At 42.6% G+C, this 19,803-nt stretch overlaps 1 protein-coding gene across 1 annotated transcript; it reads right to left on the reverse strand.

Moving 5' to 3' along the window:
* Positions 1-102: 102 nt before the first annotated feature.
* C2H6orf62 (chromosome 2 C6orf62 homolog) lies at positions 103-16,590 on the reverse strand. Its single transcript, XM_032799551.2, has 5 exons — positions 14,533-16,590; positions 10,956-11,132; positions 10,075-10,200; positions 6,041-6,175; positions 103-1,405 (listed from the first exon to the last, which is right to left on the reverse strand). The coding sequence occupies exons 1-5, from the start codon at positions 14,659-14,661 to the stop codon at positions 1,280-1,282; spliced, it is 693 nt and encodes a 230-aa protein (XP_032655442.1). The 5' UTR covers positions 14,662-16,590; the 3' UTR covers positions 103-1,279.
* Between the last annotated feature and the right edge of the window lie 3,213 nt (positions 16,591-19,803).

Here is a 19,803-nt window from a genome sequence, read left to right on the forward strand (position 1 = left end):
ATGCTTAGACTATTCTACAAGCTTTAAGTCAAATATTTGTGGATGACATATTGTAAGAAAATAGTATGAGCAAAGTAATTAAACAAACCCATGAGCTTTGCATAAAATTAACATTGTCATCTTTCACCTAATTTATTTAATTTCCAATTTTTCCAATTCCAAACAAAAGCTAAATACAAATTTAAACAGGTAAGCACTAGTTTTACCCAAAGGGAGCAGGCTTATACAGATTTACTCCAGTAAAGTACTCAAGCCTTAAGCAAAGCCTTCTTTGTCATCAAAACTATACAGTAGTCTTCCTTATTTCATTGCACAGTCTTAAAATGTTCTGCCAGAACCAACTTTTGACACGCCAAACACTATTTTACAGTGAAGTTCACAACTGCTTTATAACATCTATTTCAAAAACCCTCAATGGGTTTTCCATAAGAAATGTTTTAGAAACCAGTATTTTCCTGCAGTTCACCAGCAAGTTTACAAGTCTCAACTCTCAAGAAAAAATAATCCTCTACCAAGAACATGGTTTCTGCAGCTACTATTTTACTTTTAGCTGCTTTAACTACTTCAGACTCCAGGTCTGCCTCATAATCTGTATAAATGTATCCAACTCAACAGAATACTTTTTTATACAGTTATACAGCAACTTGGGGAAAGATCCAAAAGTGAAAGTGCCAGTAAACTTAAACATGGCCCAGCAAAATAAAAAAGGCAAGAAATGCCTACACTGAATGAGATGCTTTTTTCCTTATAGGAATTCTTTCCCCACATTTATATTTCTATTTTAACAGCCACTTTTCTGTTCATTAGAATGAATCGGATAGTGCTCTCTGATACAATCATTAACAGCAAAGCTATAAGGCTTTTATACCCGTTACATTCACTTCTCACCCTCCAAATACTGATGACTAACATTAGATGTTAGGGCCATGATCAGCACAAATGGGAACACCACCACAAATGATCACCTTGTGCTTTCAGATACATTTGTTTCAGTGTACAACAGTCCTTTCATTTCACATTTTAGTAAGATGCTGACACAATGCAAAACTATGCAGAGCATCCTCTCTTTCACAAGGTCCATGCAGAAAACATCTAAAAAAATTGTAAAGTTCTGATACACAAATGATTAAAAAATAAATCCAGGATGATCAAGTTTCACAATGTATAGTGTTCTGAACATGAGTCCATTTTCTTCTAAATTCTGAAAGAATGAAGTGGTGAGGAAAGTGAGAATTCATTGCTGCATTCTGTGATCTTCCCCATTTTGCTGGCCAGTACCCTACTCTGGCATATAAGGACAGAGGTGATCCTCTATGGTACCAACCGCCCAGTGGGTGAGCTGTTCCTGTGGCAGGTACAGGCAGATGCTGCATAACTTGAAGATTGTAGCTTTGTTTTTTGGAGTCTGCGGGGGCGGGGAGAGAAAAAAAAAAGTATTTAGTTTGTTCAGACCTAACATGTATTCAAACAAAATTACATTTGCACAGGTGTGATATTTACCCTTCCCCACTCAAAACAATCCCTAAAAATAAAAGATTCTTATAACCACTCTGTTTCAACCCCTTCTGTGTATGCAGTCGGATCAAAATATCGGACAATGTCAAACTATTTAACATTTTTACAACCATGAGTGGAATCTGACAAGTAGCACAGTGTCTTTGTAGGAGGGGCTACCAAGTTAGACTTCTTGTGTGAAGATTTAACATTAGCTGTACAACAATCAAGAGATTCTCCAGAATATATTTTCATACAAAAATAAGTTATTCAGCTCTGCATGGGGAAGCTACACAGCCACATCATCTCAGGCTGAGATCTCAGCTCTCAGACTAAATTGAATATTATCTGGTCAGCATGCAGAATAGAGAGGCAGCACTATTCTCTGCTTTAGTACCAGATCAATATCCCAATATTAAGGTACACTGTTTGAGCTCCCCGCGCCCCCGCAAAGATTTTAATGGCTATGGATAGTCAGGATCTGCTGATGATCACTTGGCATTTTGAGACTAAAGGTGGTAGCTGCAGTGTTTCCTAGCCAGAACACAGTTTGGATAATTAGATTTCACCAATTTCCTCCAATAGTTTCAAACAGATACTGTACTTGTCTCCTGTTCTGTCAGTTGCAGTTAACAAGCTACCAAAATAGGATGCTGTTTTCAACCTCAAGATTGCTGAGTTTGCCTCAAACTCAGCAGTAGTACAGCTCATTTACACAAAGCTGTTCTAAATTAAGGGGTAGGAGAAGTTGGTGGTAAGGTGGTACAGAGGTAGGCTTCTGCAACCTTTTGGAGTGTGTGTGGCTCATATGGTCATGCATTACGATTCAGGTCCAAAGCATGAAGAGCTTGTCCAGAACTATCAGCTTTCTTTAGTTGTTTTAAATTAACCCAAACATTTATAAGTATTTATTTAGGAAACACTGAGGTAAACCCAAGGATTTCAAGGGAATCCTGAAAAGAAGTTACATTTGGAACAGCAGGGGTTTTACAAGTGAGTTTTAAAAGGTAGCCCTCTTTTGATGTTTGAACAAATGAGAATTATAGTTAAGTTAGAAGTCTTTGGATCTTGAATTGTCAGCCCTGCTTGAGGTTATTGCAGCCGCCACCCAATAAGAAAGTACTTGCTATTGTCTGCTAACTTTACATTTGGATTTTTTTTATGCCATGGTTATGCCAGTTTGATCAGTTTAAAAAAAACAAAACTGTTTCAAGCATTAGTGATTTAAATGTAATACATTTTAAAGTTGATATTGATTTTCAAAGTTCCACATATGGTTTCTGCTGTAGGGAAAGGGGAACAGTATTAGGGATTTGCAAGTCACCAGTAGCCTCCTGGAACACTGGAAGATTGGGCTGGGATCTCTTCCTCCCCATACACAAGAAACAGTCCGCTTTCCTCCTCAACTTCACCACTGTGTTGACCAAAGGCAATATTTGGGATGGCAAGGGAAATACCATTAAGAAAGGCAAAAGACATTCAGTAGTCAAGAAGGCAGTTACAGATCACAGCCATCCTACAACTATTGATGGAGGAAACTGGGATAGGTTATATCATTGTGGAAGCCCTAATTTAAAGGGTTTGCCTTACTGTTTTCTGAGTGGGGCATATGCAAAGCAGTGTTCTGAGCAAAGCTTCTGGTGAGTCAGTGACTAGTTAGATTATTTTCTTACACCAGGTATCTTAAACTTGAAAGGGCCTGGAAAGCTAAAGATGCCAAGGGAAGAGTGGGTGGCAACTCTTCCCTTCCTTGAAATTTTACATCATGGAAGGTGTGATGAGCAAAGGAAGAAAAACAGTGAAAACGCCTCTACCCTGAGATTAGTTGGAAGTGGAGACAAATTAGGTTAGACTACTAGATTCCCCCCCCCCCGGAAATTTTACTTCAGACAAACTAGAGATTCTTCCAAATCCAGCATCGTAGTCTTATGAAAGAAAAGAGGCAACCTGTATTAGCTGTTTCATGCTAGCTACTGTATATGGACATATATCAGACAGAGTCACTGGCTTCCTCTTCCATTAGGTTTTACATAATAGTTTAGAGCAAGGGATTGGTTTGAAAAGGGGGTCTGTTAAAGGAGAAGCTGAGTGAGCAAAGAAAGTTTCCACAAAGGTTGTTGTCCTTGTTTACAGGGCTTTGGAGCAGAGCCCGGAGTTGGAACAGCTCCGGAGCAGTAGGTTTTTGCCTGGAGCAGAGCCGGAGCACAGCTCCAAAGCCCTGCCTGTTTATATAAAGTCCTGACATCTACTCTCACAAGTAGCATGAAAAAACTTGATCTCAAAACAACCTCAATATTCTGTGGTGGCAACCATTTGTTAACACTGATTCTTGCTTCTGGGTAAGTTAACATAAATGGCAAAATATAAACAGTGATTAGTTTGATTTAGCAATTTCTTCATCAAGCTATAGCTAACATAACTAATTGTGGAACGTATTTTCCTCCTCCAGCAATAGTAATCCTACTTTTAACTGTTGCTGTTCAAAAAAATTTGTTAAAAAGCATTACCTAACTTTTGGACAAAATTATCAGTTTTAAAACCTGCAAGAATAGGGGCTGTTGCAGTGGAAGACAGATTCTGTTCTACATAGGTACTAGTGAGCACGGTATAAGAACCTGAGAGCCTTCCAGAGCAGCATGACTAACATGTCATAAGTTTGTTCTCATCTTCTCCTCAGGGACAAGCATGTACAGAAATTTTCAAATACATCTGTATACTAGAGAAGGAAAGGTCAAAGAACTTCTCTAAGTTCAAGCTACTTAAGATGGTGAGGTTTGTAATGGTCCTTAAAGAGCTCATTCCAGTCTTGGGCCAGCTCCAGACAAAGGTCAGTCTCCTAAACAGCCTAGCTTTACTTTACTGTAGAAAGAGTGTTCCACTGTGCCACAGGAGCAAAGCTGTCAACTGTGGCTCTTACACCAGAGCTTTAGTCTACCTTATATGTACACTGAGTCTCTTCAGTAAGGACAAATACAGAGTACTCCACTTAGGAAGGAACAACCAGTTGCACACATACAAAATGGGAAATGACTACCTAGGAAGGAGTACTGTGAAATGGGATCTGGGGTCATAGTGGACCATAAGCTAAATACGTTACATCCCAGAATGATGTTTGATTTATTTATTTTATTGGCATTAGCAGGGGTGTAGTAAGCAAGACAAAAATAGTTTTTCCGCTCTACTCTGCGCTGATTAGGCCTCAGCTGGAGAACTGTGTCAAGTTCTGGGTGTCACATTTCAGGAAAGATGTCAACAAACTGGAGAAACTGCAGAGAAGAGCAACAAAAATGATCAGAGGTCTAGAAAACGTGACCCGTGAGGGAAGATTGAAAAAAACCTGGGTTTGTTTAGTCTGGAGAAGAGAAGACTGATGGGGAACATGATGAGTTTTCAAGTATACTAGAGTTGTTACAAGGCTGAGGAGGGAGAAAAATTGTTCTCCTTAACCTCTGAGGATAGGACAAGAAGCAAGGGGCTTAAATTGCAGCAAGGGCAGTTTAGGTTGGACATTAGGTTCTTTAAACTGCCTAGAGAGGTTGTGGAATCTCCATAATTGAGATTTAAGAGCAGGTTAGACAAACACCTGTCAGAGATGGTCTAGATCAGTGGTTCTCAACCTATTTACCACTGTGTGCCATATATGCAGTTCTGTGTTAGGTGGGCTGCATCCACACAAAATATACTACTTGTATGCCCCAAGGATTTCACATGGGCTGCAGTTATGTGATGACTGGGCCGCACACAGCCTATGTGTTGAGAACCACTGGTCTAAATAATACTTTGTCCTGCCTTGAGTGCAGGGGAGTGGACTAGAAGAATGAGGTTCTTCCCAGTTCTATAATTCTAGGAGTACAGGCAACTGAGCGCCTTGAAAACAGATGTTTTGAAAGAGGATGCTATTTAGGATACTATTCCTGCCTAATGTGAGATTTTTCGGTAGTTTGATCTGAGAAACATGACAGAGCTCCAAATAGGCCTCTGACTGATCACTGGCCTGAGTAGTAGAGATTTTTGACAATGACCATTTTGTATGTATAAGAATTAAGTCTTCAACAAGATCTGCAATGTTTAGAAAATGAAAATGTTATGAAACCTCTGAACCGTTCTTCCAATAATTCTTCATTCCAACTGTAAGTTGTGAGTTGAGTTACTTAATAAAAACTACAAAAAGGATTAAGCCAAAATTGCTTTGACTTTCCAAAATATAAGGAATCTGTTTTAGCAGTTATTTCCAATAGATTCCAGAACAAAAAAGTCCTGAATCAATCTTATTTGGCAAGATTTTTTGCTTATATCTAGTTGTTGCATCTTTAAGTCTTCAGAATGGTGGTTTGTAGTACCATTGGTTAATAGCAAGCATATGACCATGGCAATTTTGTTCATGTAAACTTAGATAAATACTTACAACTAGATCACTTATAAATCTTTGGACAATTATTCTCCTTTCATGTGCTTAAAAAGGATAAAGTGTTGTCTCATAAGCGAAGAGCTAATATTCCAGGTCCTTAGAACTGTGCTCTGAAAAGTGTGAAGAGGACAAGCTTACCTGCAAGTGCTGTCTGTCAATGAAGAGAAACACTGACTGGTTAGGATTGTTGATAACAATTCCAGTCTTGTCCTTTCGGCTCAGAACATGCAGAAACTGTTTTTCATAGTCACCATGATGAAATTCAAACTTGGCCTGTACAGGAATAAAAGGCAGCGTTTACAAACAAAGCTTACCACATTAAATTTCTAACATTCTGTGTTTGATCTGAGTACTGTCAGACTCCTAAAATCCAGAGTTGATCCTCTCTACTGCTCAAATTTAAGCTTGGGGGAAAGAGACACTATGATCAGTTTTACTGCTACCCATTAGGTTTTAAACAGTGGAGAACATGACCAGAGATGTACATTTCATTCTTCTACTGGACAGAGACATAAGCAATACAGAGGCACATGAGCAAGCTGCATTATTATAACAAAGAAAAAAAGCTCTAGGTTTATTTATTTTGCACACCTGACAGCACTTTAGAGTACTGTCAGTTTTTCCTGTAGTATGAGTATGAATATTGGGGGGGGGGGGGGGGGGGGGAAGGGGAGAGAAGAGAAAAATATTCGAAAAAGTTGAAGTTCGATAAAAATGACAATGCAACAGAAGGCCAAGTGTGTAGTACCTAAAAATATCAGTTTGAAATTGACTTTCAAATTAACTGTGTCCTTGTAAGAACTCCAAATGGATTAAATATCTTGCCTGATGGGTGAACTCTTAGACTTTGTCTGAGCAAACTTGCACCTATTTAAGTATATCAGTTTAAACATGCACATATAGCTAAAGTGGTGCAAGGCTGCTTAGACTGGGTCTTAAGAGATAGACTCTGCAGTGTGTAGCTAGTAAGAGCAGTATGGATAAAAATTACCAATTTCAAGGGCATCAAATTACATTAAGAATGGAAGAACTATTTACAAATGCAAAAGAGACAATAGCATGGCTTTACAGGCTGTCAAATTAAGAAACATTTTAACAAAAACAGATTCCTTTTTACACCCTGAACTACTAAAACTGCTTTTTTAGTAGTTACATTCTCAAAACCAGTTCCCCCCCGTGCCCTCCCATTTACTTAGCTTTGACAAGAAAAATAGTGCTTACAGTACTTCACTTTCTGGTTCTCATGCACTAGCACTATTTGTGCATTTAGGTTGCAATACAACAGAATTATTTAAATGCATTTAAAATTAATTTAAGTTCTAACAGATCCCTAGAAGTTTTATAAAGTAACAAAATCTAAGTGGTTTAAAAACAAAAAAAAAACATATCCCAAGTAGTTTAAAAAAAACCAAAAAAAAAAACACACCATGCCAGCACCCCTTTGAAAGTGACTGGCATAGCAAAGGGTCACATATATTGTAGAGCAGACAACTTCTTCCAAGGCTTGTCAATGCTGTTAATTTAATGGGTGTGATTTTTTAAGTCCTTGCCCTCCTTGGGTTTTTTTGGTTTGTTGTAGGTGGAAAAACTGACAGGGTAGTGACTTCGAGAATTTGACACCTGAGCAACTTTCCCGACCCTCAGTTGAGGAAGACGGGGATGTTTGAGTATTCTGCTGAGTTTTCTGCAGAAACAGAGAAATTTTATAGACATGTGGGAGATGTCAAGAAATATACTCAACATCTCCCCTTCAACCGAAAGCTGGGAAAGCAGCAACTTATGATTCTACTCCTTGTGAGTGAGCCAATTAAAAACTGAGTCAAAGTCTTCATGGGACACATCTCTCACTAGCATGAAACGTCACGGTATTTGTCAAGTCAAATAGAAGCTTAGAGACTTCAGACAATTTACACATTGTTAAGCAGCACTACAGGGCACAAGTACTTTTCTCTGCAGTTCACTTTTAGGGCATGGCTATACTTGCAGATGTAGAGTGCTAGGAGTTAAACCAGCCTTCGGGAGACCGCAGCAGAGAAAATGCCGCCGAGTGTTTACACACTCAGCTGGAAGCACACTGGCCTGGCCACATTAGTAGCTCTTCCAACACCACAAAGAGCAGTGCATTGTGGTAGCTATCCCAGCATGCAAGTTGCTGCAACATGCTTTTCAAATGTGGCGGGTGGGGTGGAGTGTGACAGGGTGTGTTGTGTGTATGTGGAGGGAGAAAGAGTGGGTTTTTGGGGGCTAAGAGTGTGTCAGCATACGGTCTTGTAAATTCAGACAGCAGCAGACCTCCCTCCTCACCCTGGCCTCTCTCTCTCATAGCAAGCAGCATTCCTTTATCCTGAAGCAGATAAGCAACCAGCTGTCAGAAACTGAGCTTTGAAAGCACATATCCACATTCCTACAGCAAGTTCAAAACAATGACAAGAGTGGCCATTGACTTAAGGAGATTATGGGACATTTCCAGAGGTCAGAGAGCAGTAATGCAACATCTAGTTCACACTGGCGCCACGGTGCTCCAGTGGGGACGCAGCAAACGTTATTCCACTCGCTGAGGTGGAGTACCAGCAGCGCTGTAGCTGCAGAGTCAGAGCACTCTACATGCCTTGCCAGTGTGGACAGATAGTGAGCCCGGGGCTCTTTTATTGCGCTGTAATTCGCAAGTGTAGCCAAGCCCTTAGTTGCAGATGAATTCAATTTTAAGAAGATAATATATGGAGTAGAATTCTTAGAAAAAAAAAATCACTTATTTTTGCAGAAAACTAGTGGCCATCATGTATGCTGCACAGTCAAGTCCTTATCACAGTTTTCCAAACCTAAAAGTATTTAGATTTTATAGGAAAGAATGATATATTTAATTCTACTTTGACTCGAAGCTTGAAGTGAGATCTGTGCAAAGTCTGTTTGCCTTTCGTTAGGAAACACTACTCTTGCTCTCTGGTGTTTCAAGTGTAGCTGAAATTAAGACAGCTGGCTGCTTAAATAAAAAGTGGAGTTTCAAGCAGTTTCAGGTACTCTGCCGGCTTTCCTTTCCAGCTTGCAACTTTACAATCAAATTTTCCTTTTGGTTCTCACTCTGCTTATTTATGAAACACAAACAGGGGAAGTGATGCTGATTGTATACTTAAAGTGTTAACAAGTTAATAAACTCAAGGAATTATGTAGCCTCTCACTCAGACATTGTAGGTGTTAATCGTAACACAGATACATTAAAAATGTAAACAAAGGTACCATTTCAACCCAGTGTCTAACAGGAACTTCATCTTCTTTTGTTAGAAGACCTTCGCATCACTGACAGCAGCACAACATTTGGAATTGCTTATTGCCCATTACGCAATAGCAAGGAGCAGAGAGCATAAAATATTTTCAGTATCTGAATGAGATAAGCTAATACGTACATAACGCATTAACTTCAAGCCAAGAAATGAAAGAATACTAGTATCTAAACTTTAGTCACTCCCCTCTTCCATTTATTAAACATTAACAACTCCATTTATCAGGGAAGAAGGTTGAACTAATCAAGTTTGGATTGCACTGAAAACAGGGATGTCTAATTCCAGTTTCTGCATCTTCTAACATTCACAAAAGTTGGAATTGCATCTCTTTCATATTCTAATAGTGGTACTGGCAGACTTTAGTGTGAGTAACAAAAGAAAAGTATGCATTCAATATTTTAGCTGCTTTGTAACAGAAGTAGCCAATAAATTCTCAAGCATTTATAAACTATCACTAGTATCTTGATACCAATTTATTGGTTATGAAAATGAACACACCTTCACAAGCAACGTGTACAACACACTCACTATCATTCTCGTTCAAAAGAGAATACTATGCTAAGTAAAGGCCTGATCCTGCATCACTGAAGTCAATAGGAGCTTTACCATGGACTTCAGTGAGCACAAGCTCAGGACCAAAGAGGAGTAGTTTGACAATATTTGAACTAAAAATCCTTTCCCATATCCTATGGCAAGCTGAAGCTACTTGCACATTCACCCAGCTGTGATGACTTCTCCTGCATTACGTTTGTAATAGCATTAAATTGGCAGGAGCTCACTATACACTGCTACAAAGAGCCTAAGGAATAAATTGGCATTTCACAGGAAATATTAAAATCTTAACATTTCAAATAAGTTAATGTAGTTATTTTTTTTTTTAAATTTACAAAATACCTGAACAGGCCTATAGGGCTCATCATCAGATCCCTTCCACCGAGAAAACAGGAGACAGACTATCTTCTCAATATCATTCCGAGGCCAAAGAATGAAGTCCATCTCCTGGGTACAGCCAATCACATCCTGCAAGGAGTTGAGCGGTTCACTTGTAAATTACTCTTACAGCACAATCAGTGCAAGAGCAGATATAATTCACTTTTACATACAGTAACAATGTTCACAATTCTTAAATTTGTCTCCACATTCTTCCATCCTAACCCACTAGTTTATCTGATTTACTTGTTATGTCTAGTCTGAGAAAGCAAATATTTGGGACAAGAACTGGGAGAAATTTTCTGTGTGCACAAGAGCTAGCATAGAGACCTAGTTGGCTTTTTCACATGCTACTGCAAAGTATGTGTTACACAACAGTCCCCACTTTTGCAACTTCTAGTCTCAAAGAGGTTTATTATATTTTTTTCATGGATTATCTGAGTGTCATTCATTTCAATATTCATTCAAAAATGGAATAAGCATTTAGCCATCCTACAAAAATACTGCTTTTTGAAGATTAATATTTGCCCACTAGAAGAGGGCAAGGCTGGTAGGAAGAAGTACTTTCAAATTTCTAAATATATAATCTGTCCCATTCAAGTACAAATGGAGAGTTTCAATAATTACACAAATACATAAGTAAATCTGATTCCAGGATAAGCACATGTGCCACGTTTCAGTTCAGCCCTCAACTTGTATCCATAATTCACCATTCTTTATGTACCCAAAGTTCTAGTTCAACAAAAGACTGGAGGAATGCAGGATTGGGCCCAGGATTTGTAAGAACAGCTCAAAATTGTTCAGAACTCAGGCCAAAAACTAGTAAGTTTAAAGAATAACTTTACCCTGCGCATAGACTGGTAGCGGGGTGCATGAAGCTGTACTACATCCTTCTGTAGAAGCTCTATGGAACTTTCCAAAGAATAGCTGGAATCCCGCACACCTTTCAGGATATTTTCTTCATAATTATTGGTCATGACTGGTATTACTTCAGACACTTCAAAAAGTGCTGACTTCTTTTTCTAAAAAAAACAAAAAACAGTAGTCACATTAGGGTTCTATACTTTTTCCAAGCAGTTTGTGACTATAACAACATTTCAAAGCCTGCACGTTTTCTCCTCATTGCTGGTGTTGCTTAAGCACTGAAAGTGGTGTGTCTCAGAGTCATAACTCAGTCTCAAGAAGTTATTCGTAAAACTCTTCAAGACAGAGAATAAGTCAGAGAGCTCTATTAGATAGATGACTCAGGCCCCAATCCCCACAAAAGCTTTTTTACGCACATGCTTCAAGTTAAAACACATGCACAAGCATTGATAGGACTGGAACTTTGTCAAAATTTGACAGCTGTGGTCTTGGCAACAGCTCTAGATACAGATTTCTGCTGGTGAACCGAGTTAATCAAAGGCATTTCACATCTGTAAAGTTGTCAATTTCCATCAAATGGAAGTTTAAGGGTCTCTTCCCCCTACTAAAAGAACTCCACTATCAGTAGAAGGGAGGCAGATCCAATTTGGGAACAATTCTAAGGGCTAGTCCATACTAGAAACACTAGAGTGTGTGTCTGCAGTCTAAGTCAGACAGAGCTCTCCTGTCAACTTAATTACTCCACCTCCATGAGGGCCAGGAGCTATGTCTGCAGGAGAAGCTATCCCACTAACTTAGTGTAACTTAATTTGCTCATGGGTGTGGATTATTCACACCCCTAAGGGGCACATTATACTGAAGCAAGTCGTAGTGTACAAAAGCCTTAATTCTAGCAATCACAGACTGTCAACCAGTGAAGAGTTACTTCATTTTCTAACTCACTTTCACATCTGATTCTTGCATGGTTTCCACACTGACAGTTACCTACTAACAACAGCATCAGCACCCCTCATTCATGAGAACATTTACAGCAGTAATTCTCAAACTTTTATACTGGTGACCCCTTTCATATAGCAAGCCTCTGAGTGCAACCCCTCTTTTAAATTAAAAACACTTTTACATATTGAACACCATTATAAGAGCTGGATGCAAAGAAGGATTTGGGGTGGAGGCTGACAGCTTGCACCCCTTCCCCCATGTAATAACCTCATCATCTCGAGGTGTCCCAACCTCCCCCCCTTTGAGAATCCCTGAGTCATAGGAATAAAAAGCAGTTTTACATTGCACATACATCACCTGTAAACAAAGGCTGTTTGCCTGTAGGGCTTTCTTATAACTCACCGAGGCTCTTGACTTCTCTTCTGAACATCTCATTCGAGATATGGCACATATTCAGTCTCTAACAGGCATTATTTTATCTTCCCCTTTTTTGCATGCTCCAGGCTGGGCTACTCTTTCCTACACCCATTAAGTTTTCAAACACCCTAAGTCTTAGTGTGCAGGTGCAGGTCTGACAGCAAGATGGACTCTGGAATGCTCTACTTGGATGTAAGCAAGGTTTCAGAACACCTAAACAAATTTGCATGCGTAGGACACTTCCAAAAACCATCTAGGAAGTTTCCCTGGTATTATCACTACTCTTCAAGCAGACAAAGCTGAGACAATGTAATTGCTGTCATTGCATAAACATTTACATTTCTCTTAAATAGAGTGGCATACGCTGCCACCTTATTACTGAGCATGGAATCTTAGCATGATAGTGGCCATGAATAAACTAAGAAGTCATCTTTATTGCCCTATGACATAGCAACTAGAGACTAGCAAGTCCATACTATCACGTTCCCATGTAGATGTTCACAATAATTTTAGTTTGTGCTCCATTGAAAAGGCAGAGAAAGGTGTAACACGGTTTGACCAAAAAAAATCATTTTCCCTCAGTTATTTAGATTTTCACTTCCTTTGCGTCTGGTTTTCATAGATCTGTGATTGCGGCAATTGTCTATGGAATTTGTCCAGGAAGAAGAGGGGAGACCAGCATATCCATTATCACCAGACAAACTCTGAATACCATTTGCCATGAATGGGTATCACTCCCACAAAACTAAGGTTAGAGTTAGATTTAGAGCTAGAGGCTTGTCAACACCACCTCAGGAGTTCAGGAAAGGAGCTTTCAGAAAGTAACTGCAGACTAAGGCCATGTCCACACTCACAAGCAGCATAGATACAGCTGTGATGCTGTCAGATCGCTTGTGTAGCCCTGTTATGCTGAGGACATAACACCAGCTGAACCAGAGAGAGCATCTCCCACCACACCAACATGAGCACAAGCACTTATGCCAGCAAAACTTATGTCAGTGGGGGTGTGTGTGTGTGTGTTTTTCCACACCCGTGAGCACCAAAAGTATTGCTGACATAAGTGCCAGTGTAGACATGGCCTAAAAAAGTGTCTTAAGACTGCTCAACTTCTTAGTATCACGTTCTGGAATATAGCCTCCTCCCTCATTCCTGAAACAAACACATACTGCAGTAGTTAAAGAAGTTTTCATCCTAGTTTTTAAATTTAAACTAGTTTGAATTTCTAGGATAATCCATTAGTATGTCAATCTAATTCTAAGTGAACCGAGTTTTATAAACATTAAAGTGAAAAAATAGCTGCCAACAGTTAGATAGAACCCACACTGAAGATACAAATGCAAGAATAGATGAGTTATCCAAGGAGACAGACAGACATGACAACATCCAGAAGTTCTGTTCACTGCAGCCAAGCAAATAAAAACTTGTTTTCAAGCATGACAGCAGCAGCTTCAGATATCCATGCACATTCGTACCATTTCAAAAGGTGTTTTAAAATGCAGTCACAACCAATTTGTTTTAATCTGATACAGGTGATAACTACAGTAGTTGTTGCAGCCAATTCTCCGTCACACCTGTGACTCTCATAAGCACATTAGCAGCAGGGAGCCCGGAGGAGCCCTTTAAATGCCACCCCAGCCCGGCTGAAGATGCAGGCAGGATTTAAAGGGCTCCACCGGGCTGGGGCTGGCATTTAAAGGGCCCAGAGCTCCATGGTGGCTGGTGCCTCAGTCCCTTTAGTTCACCCCAGGGACTGCAACTGGGAGCTCCCTGGGTGATTTAAAGGCCCTGGGACTCCCAGCCATAGCTGGTGCCCCAGGACTTTTAAATCTTGAGGCCACGCCTCCAGACTCCAGCAGCATAAAGCTGAAATTGCGCATGTTAAATGGTAAGTTGCGACAGACCTGTACTTACTTTTTAATTTCCTCCCACTCTGAGAAAAGATTTATTTGGATGCAAGTGTCCCAATGATGAGTTTGCAATCACTATTTACAAGCCCGTGCAAGCACATGACAAATTAAAGCCTTTATTTAAGTGACCAAAGTCACTTAAAGGAAAACCTTAAGACAGTATGGTCACAAATAGATTTTAAGTTTCATTTTTGACCTTGGATCATTTTGCAAAATAACCGTTACCAGTATACAAAGAGTTGAAGTCCTATTGCAACAGACAACACAGAAAAAAAAGATTTTAAAATGAAGTTACCTTGTCCTTGAATACAAAGGCAATATACATCTTGAAATCAAACTGGTCAGCTAAAGATTCTTTTTTCTTTCTAAGCTGAGCACGAAGTCTGTTCAGAGCTTGTTTCTTCCGGGAGTTTGGGTCCCCCATTTTGTAACACAAGTGGTACTAAAGCCTTTGGAAACTGTCACTAAACTATGGGCACTTTTTCATAAGACTCAAGTACAACAGAAACAAGTCATTTTATTCCCGCTAATACGACTGAATAGATAAAACGCGAAAGTAACCCAAAAAACGCACCTCAGGTAATATTTTATGAGGCTATCACATTAGAGGGGTCAAGAAACAAAATATGTAATCGTCCAACCATGACTGGACAAGAAGCAATTCTGCAACAGTACCAAGAAAAAACAAAACCTAAAAATTCTGAAGAAAATATGCTTGTGTGAAGAGTTTAACCACACAAATAAGTGCGTGAGAATGAAAAGGAAAAAAAAAAATCTTATCACGATTTATGTGTACAATAAAAAGCAACTGGCCACAAGCCAATCCGATGTGGGTTAGTTTTGCCTTGCTTAAAAAAAAAAAAAAAAAAAAAAAGAAATAATATATATATAAAACAAATTACAAATTGGTTTTTACCCCAGCCAATCATGACTCTGCTGATTTATTTCTCGAGTCTGCTATTGCTATGTTGCCCCCCCCCTTTGTTTTTTTTGATTTACTACACTTGATGGAGAGCAGAGAAGAGAGTGCAGAGAGAGTAGTGCGGTCCTGGGAGGGACGAATTTCCCTGCCAACAAAATCAACACAAACAACACGGTGCTGGTTTGCAAAGAAGCAAGAGGAAAAACAGCGAGTCATTTCTAACTTCATCCTGCTCATCATCAGCACATCATCGCCTAAGGCTGCCGCTGCAAGGAGAAGAGGGATCATGATGGCATAGATAAAGGGTGGGTGTGGGTGAAGGACAATATTATCTCACCTTAGAGACTCAAACACGACTTGATCCCCTCCGTCCCGCTCTCCCCACCCTCAGTGAGAGTCCTACATTCCCAACACCCCCGTGTCCCCTGGCTGCTGATCCCCCGGGACCTCCTCTCTCTCCCGCTGCTGCTGCGCTCGCAGGGAGCCGATTTGCTGGGGGCTAGGCATGGCCGACACTTTTCACTTCCCCTCGGCCCCCTCCTACACAAGACGGCGGCGGGCGGCCTGTGCCCAGGGCAGCGAGGCACCGACTCAATGGCCTGGGGTTCCCCTCTCACTTCATGTAGCGACTTTACAGACATGGATGAGGCCAGGGGGTTGCTGTTAAAAGAGATTTTGGGTGGGGGAAAGGTGCACAATTTACCAATTTTTCCCGTTTTTTTGAAAATTTGGTGGCGGACTTTTTGCAAAAAACCCCAAAAACAAAAAAACCCAAATACTCTTTGTAGGTATTTTTTGCCCACTCCAGCCACTTTTTTCTAGGGGTTGGGGCTGTTCAAAAGGTTTTAACCCAAATAAGTCGTCGGACGAGTTAAAAAACCCACCGAATTTTTTCCTCCCCTCTCAAAAAACACCCCAATCTCTCCCAAGCAGGAGACGGAGGAAACAGGCAGAAATCGAGGCCCGCCTCGCTACCCGCAGCCCGCGGGCGCAGAGGAGCAGTGGAGGGCGCGGCGCTGCTAGCAGCACGGGGAGGAGCCATGTCAAGATAAAGCCACGAATCGCGAGCCCCCATCCCTGCTGCACTGGACACGTGACGCGCCGCCCGCTCTGCCCTGCTCAGCCCGCGTGGTCCCCATAGTCTAGCTCAGCGCCCCGCGTGCCGGGAGGGGAAATGGTGGCGAGGCGCAGCGGAGGAGGAGGAGAGGCCCGGTCCCTGGCGCTAGCGGCTCCTACGGAGAAGACCAGGCGATGGCGTCGAGTCCCGCGGCGGGTGCGCAGGAAACCTCGCACCCCACGGCCCTGGCGTTCCTCAGGCGGCGGCGGCGAGAACGGAAGCGCCTATCAGGCCCGAGAGCGACTGGCAGCCACAAGACAGAGCGAGAACAAACAAACTTAAAATGCAGCGCCTGCCCGATCCCAGAGCAGACCGCGCCCGTCTCACTGCGCAAGCGCGCTCCCGCTGGCACATACCATCTCCCAGCTCTGCGGGGGGGGCTGCAGCGCGAGCCTAAACCAGCAGGAGCCATAGTAGCGTTCGAGCTAGTGGTGCCTTGGCAGGAAAAGCCGGCTTATGCCCCGCGCGTGACAGGAAACGGGGGGAGGGAAGGTTGTGCCATCGCTTCTACGGTAGGGAACCCGAGTCCTCCCAGTTCATCGCAGGTCACGGGCTCTCTAGCGATCGCACGTGACCCGCACCATCGCCGCCGTTTCCCGACTGCGGGACCGGAGGAGAGTTGCGTGTATCAGACCTCAACGGCTGCCCCTCCCCTCGTGTCCTGTTGGGAAGGGAGCGGGGCGTTCGGTCTCGCCCTATGTCACCCGCCCTTAGCGGCCCCCTCCCCCGCTCCACGTGTAACGCGTGCCCTGGCGACCCCGGCAAGCCTGCTGCGCGGCCTCTGCTTGCGTGGAGGCGACACGCGTCGCTGCGCCGCGATCGCAGGACGCCCGCATGTTTGAACACGGAGTTAAGGGGCAACTGCAGCTCTCGCAGCGTGGCACTGAATTCCCGGCGAGCCGGCCAAGGGAGATACCTAGCACTGCGCTGTGGCTCCAAGAGCACAGGGTGTCATGGAGGAAGGGACTGTCCATAAATTACATACCACTTTTTTTTGGTAACTTTTCAGTCCCAGCCCTCTCTTATACCATGAAAGAAACGTACAAAGTTAGGGATCCACTGTTACATAATGTACAGACAGCAGCCTAGTAGGTAGCCGCTAACCACCTGCTAGGGTGACCAGATGGCCCGATATTTAGGTGTTTGTCCCATGTCCCAACCGATGTTCGGTCAGGATGCAATTTGTCCTGATATTTCGTGGCACTCCGTTTTTGTTTTATTTGCTCTGCCGGCGACCTCTTCCCCCATGTGGACCGATATTTTCTTCTTCTCATCTGGTCACCCTACCACCTGCAAAGGGGGGGCACCAGTGTGAGAATCCAAGTCCCATCCTGGTGCTATGGTGTTTATTTTGTCTCAATGCAACATAATGCTATTGTGCCAGCCCTGAAATGATTTTTAAGTGCAGCATGAGAGTCGAGACAGTGGGTATGAGACTGGGTAGGCACAGAGAGTGTGGGAGTAACATTTGTCTATATTAAACTCGGTGAGCAACATAACTAAAGTAGAAAGACTTTATGCTAACGGACATGGATCTGTATGTGGCAGCTAAAGGCCAGGATGTATATTAATGCCCTTGCAAAATCACTGAATCAGAAATAAGCTTTTTAGAGGGCTAACATGGGAGAATGGGAAACTTTTTAACCACAAAATCCAAACAATGTATGGTGGCACTATATTGTCAGCAAATCCTTAGCTACTCAGTATCCTCTGTCAGAGGGGTAGCCATGTTAGTCTGGATCTGTAAAAGCAGCAAAGAGTCCTGTGGCACCTTACAGACTAACAGACGTTTTGGAGCATGAGCTTTCGTGGGTGAATACCCACTTCATTGGATGCATGTGGCATGCATGTGACATGCATCCGACGAAGCGGGTATTCACCCACAAAAGCTCATACTCCAAAATGTCTGTTAGTCTGTAAGGTGCCACAGGACTCTTTGCTGATTTTTCAGTATCCTCTAGGACTGTTTTTCAAAGTTTGGGTTGCAACCCAGTACTGGGTCATGGCATGTAAGGCACTGGATTGCCTTGCTCAGTACCCAGGGATCCTAGCAGCTCTGGTCAGCACCACCGACCGTGCAGTTAAAAGTCCCGTTGGCAGTGCTGCCCAGCTAAGGCACGTGTTCCGACACCACGCTGTGCCCCAGAAGTGACCGGCAGCGGGTCTGACTTCTAGCAGGGGGGCCATGGAGCACCATGCGCTGCCTCTGCCCTCAGCACCGGCTCTACACTTCCACTGACAAGTTCCCAGCCAATGGGAGCTGGGGGGCAGTGCCTGTGTGTGAAAGCCACTTGGAGTTAAGGTGACCAGACAGCAAATGTGAAAAATCATGAGTGGGGGTGGGGGGAATTGGCGCCTATATAAGACAAAGCTCCAAAATCGGGACATCTGGTCACCCTATGCTGAGTCGCTTGCACGCCTCCACCTAGGAGCCAAACCTGCTGCTGGGTGCTTCCGGGATGCAGCATGGTCTGTGGTGCCAGGAAGGCAGGAAGTCTGCCTCTGCACCCCAGCTGCGCCGCTGACCTGGAGCTGCTGGAGATAAGTCCATACTCCAACCCCGTACCCCGATCCTATGCTTCAGCCCTGAGCCCCCCCAAACCTGGATCCCCTCCTTCACCCCAAATATCTCATCCTTGGCCCCACCCCAGAGCCTGCACCCCCAACCCAGATTCCTGACCTCCTCCTGCACCCCAACCCTCTGACCCAGCCCAGAGCCCTCTCCCACACCTTGAACCCCTCATCCCCAGTTCCGTTGGGTCGTGAGCATCAACAGTTTTCTTCAAAAGGGTCCCCAGAAAAAAAGTTTGAAAATCTTGAAAACCTGCTCTAGGACAGTTAATTCTCAAATAATTGTACAAAAAAAAGCTCATGACAGGTATGAGCTAAAGAGTTTTTCCTTTTTACTAGTCAATAGAAATAAAAGAGAACTGTTGAAAAACTGATCTTTTCCACAGTTCTTTGATTAATTTAGAACTTGCAACATTGAAACTTATAAGTGACATGCATCTCTTTGTACCTAGACACCTAGGATTGTATATAGTAGGGAATTTTTAGAAAATTTTCCAATAATTGTGAACCAATATTACCCAAAATGAGAACAGTAGTGTAGACGGGGTTTGAGTGGCATTACAGTTTTCAGTAAAGCATTATTTAGTCACAAACAATAGTGCTGATAACTATCTTAGCAGCCAAAACCTTGTCTACGCTAGAACTCCCATATCTGCCAACCCCAGGGCAGGCCACCATTAACAATGCAAGACAAGACCTTACTGACCTATGAAGGGCTACTCCAAACCTGGACTGCTACTGCCCTATGAAAGGCTGCCCCAGATAGGTTTGTCGGGGTATGTCTTCAGTAGCACGGCAATGCTTTAACATGGCTGTGTAGTCGTGGCATCAGTGCTGAGAGACAGCTTTTCCAGTGCTGTAAACAAACCACTCCCACGAGGGGAGTAGCTACCTATGCTGGGAGCGTGGTTCCCAGTGCTGGTGCACTGTCTACACTGCCACTTTACTGCGCTGAA

This window comes from Chelonoidis abingdonii, chromosome 2, assembly GCF_003597395.2.
Source record: "Chelonoidis abingdonii isolate Lonesome George chromosome 2, CheloAbing_2.0, whole genome shotgun sequence".
NCBI classification, from domain to species: Eukaryota; Metazoa; Chordata; order Testudines; family Testudinidae; genus Chelonoidis; species Chelonoidis abingdonii.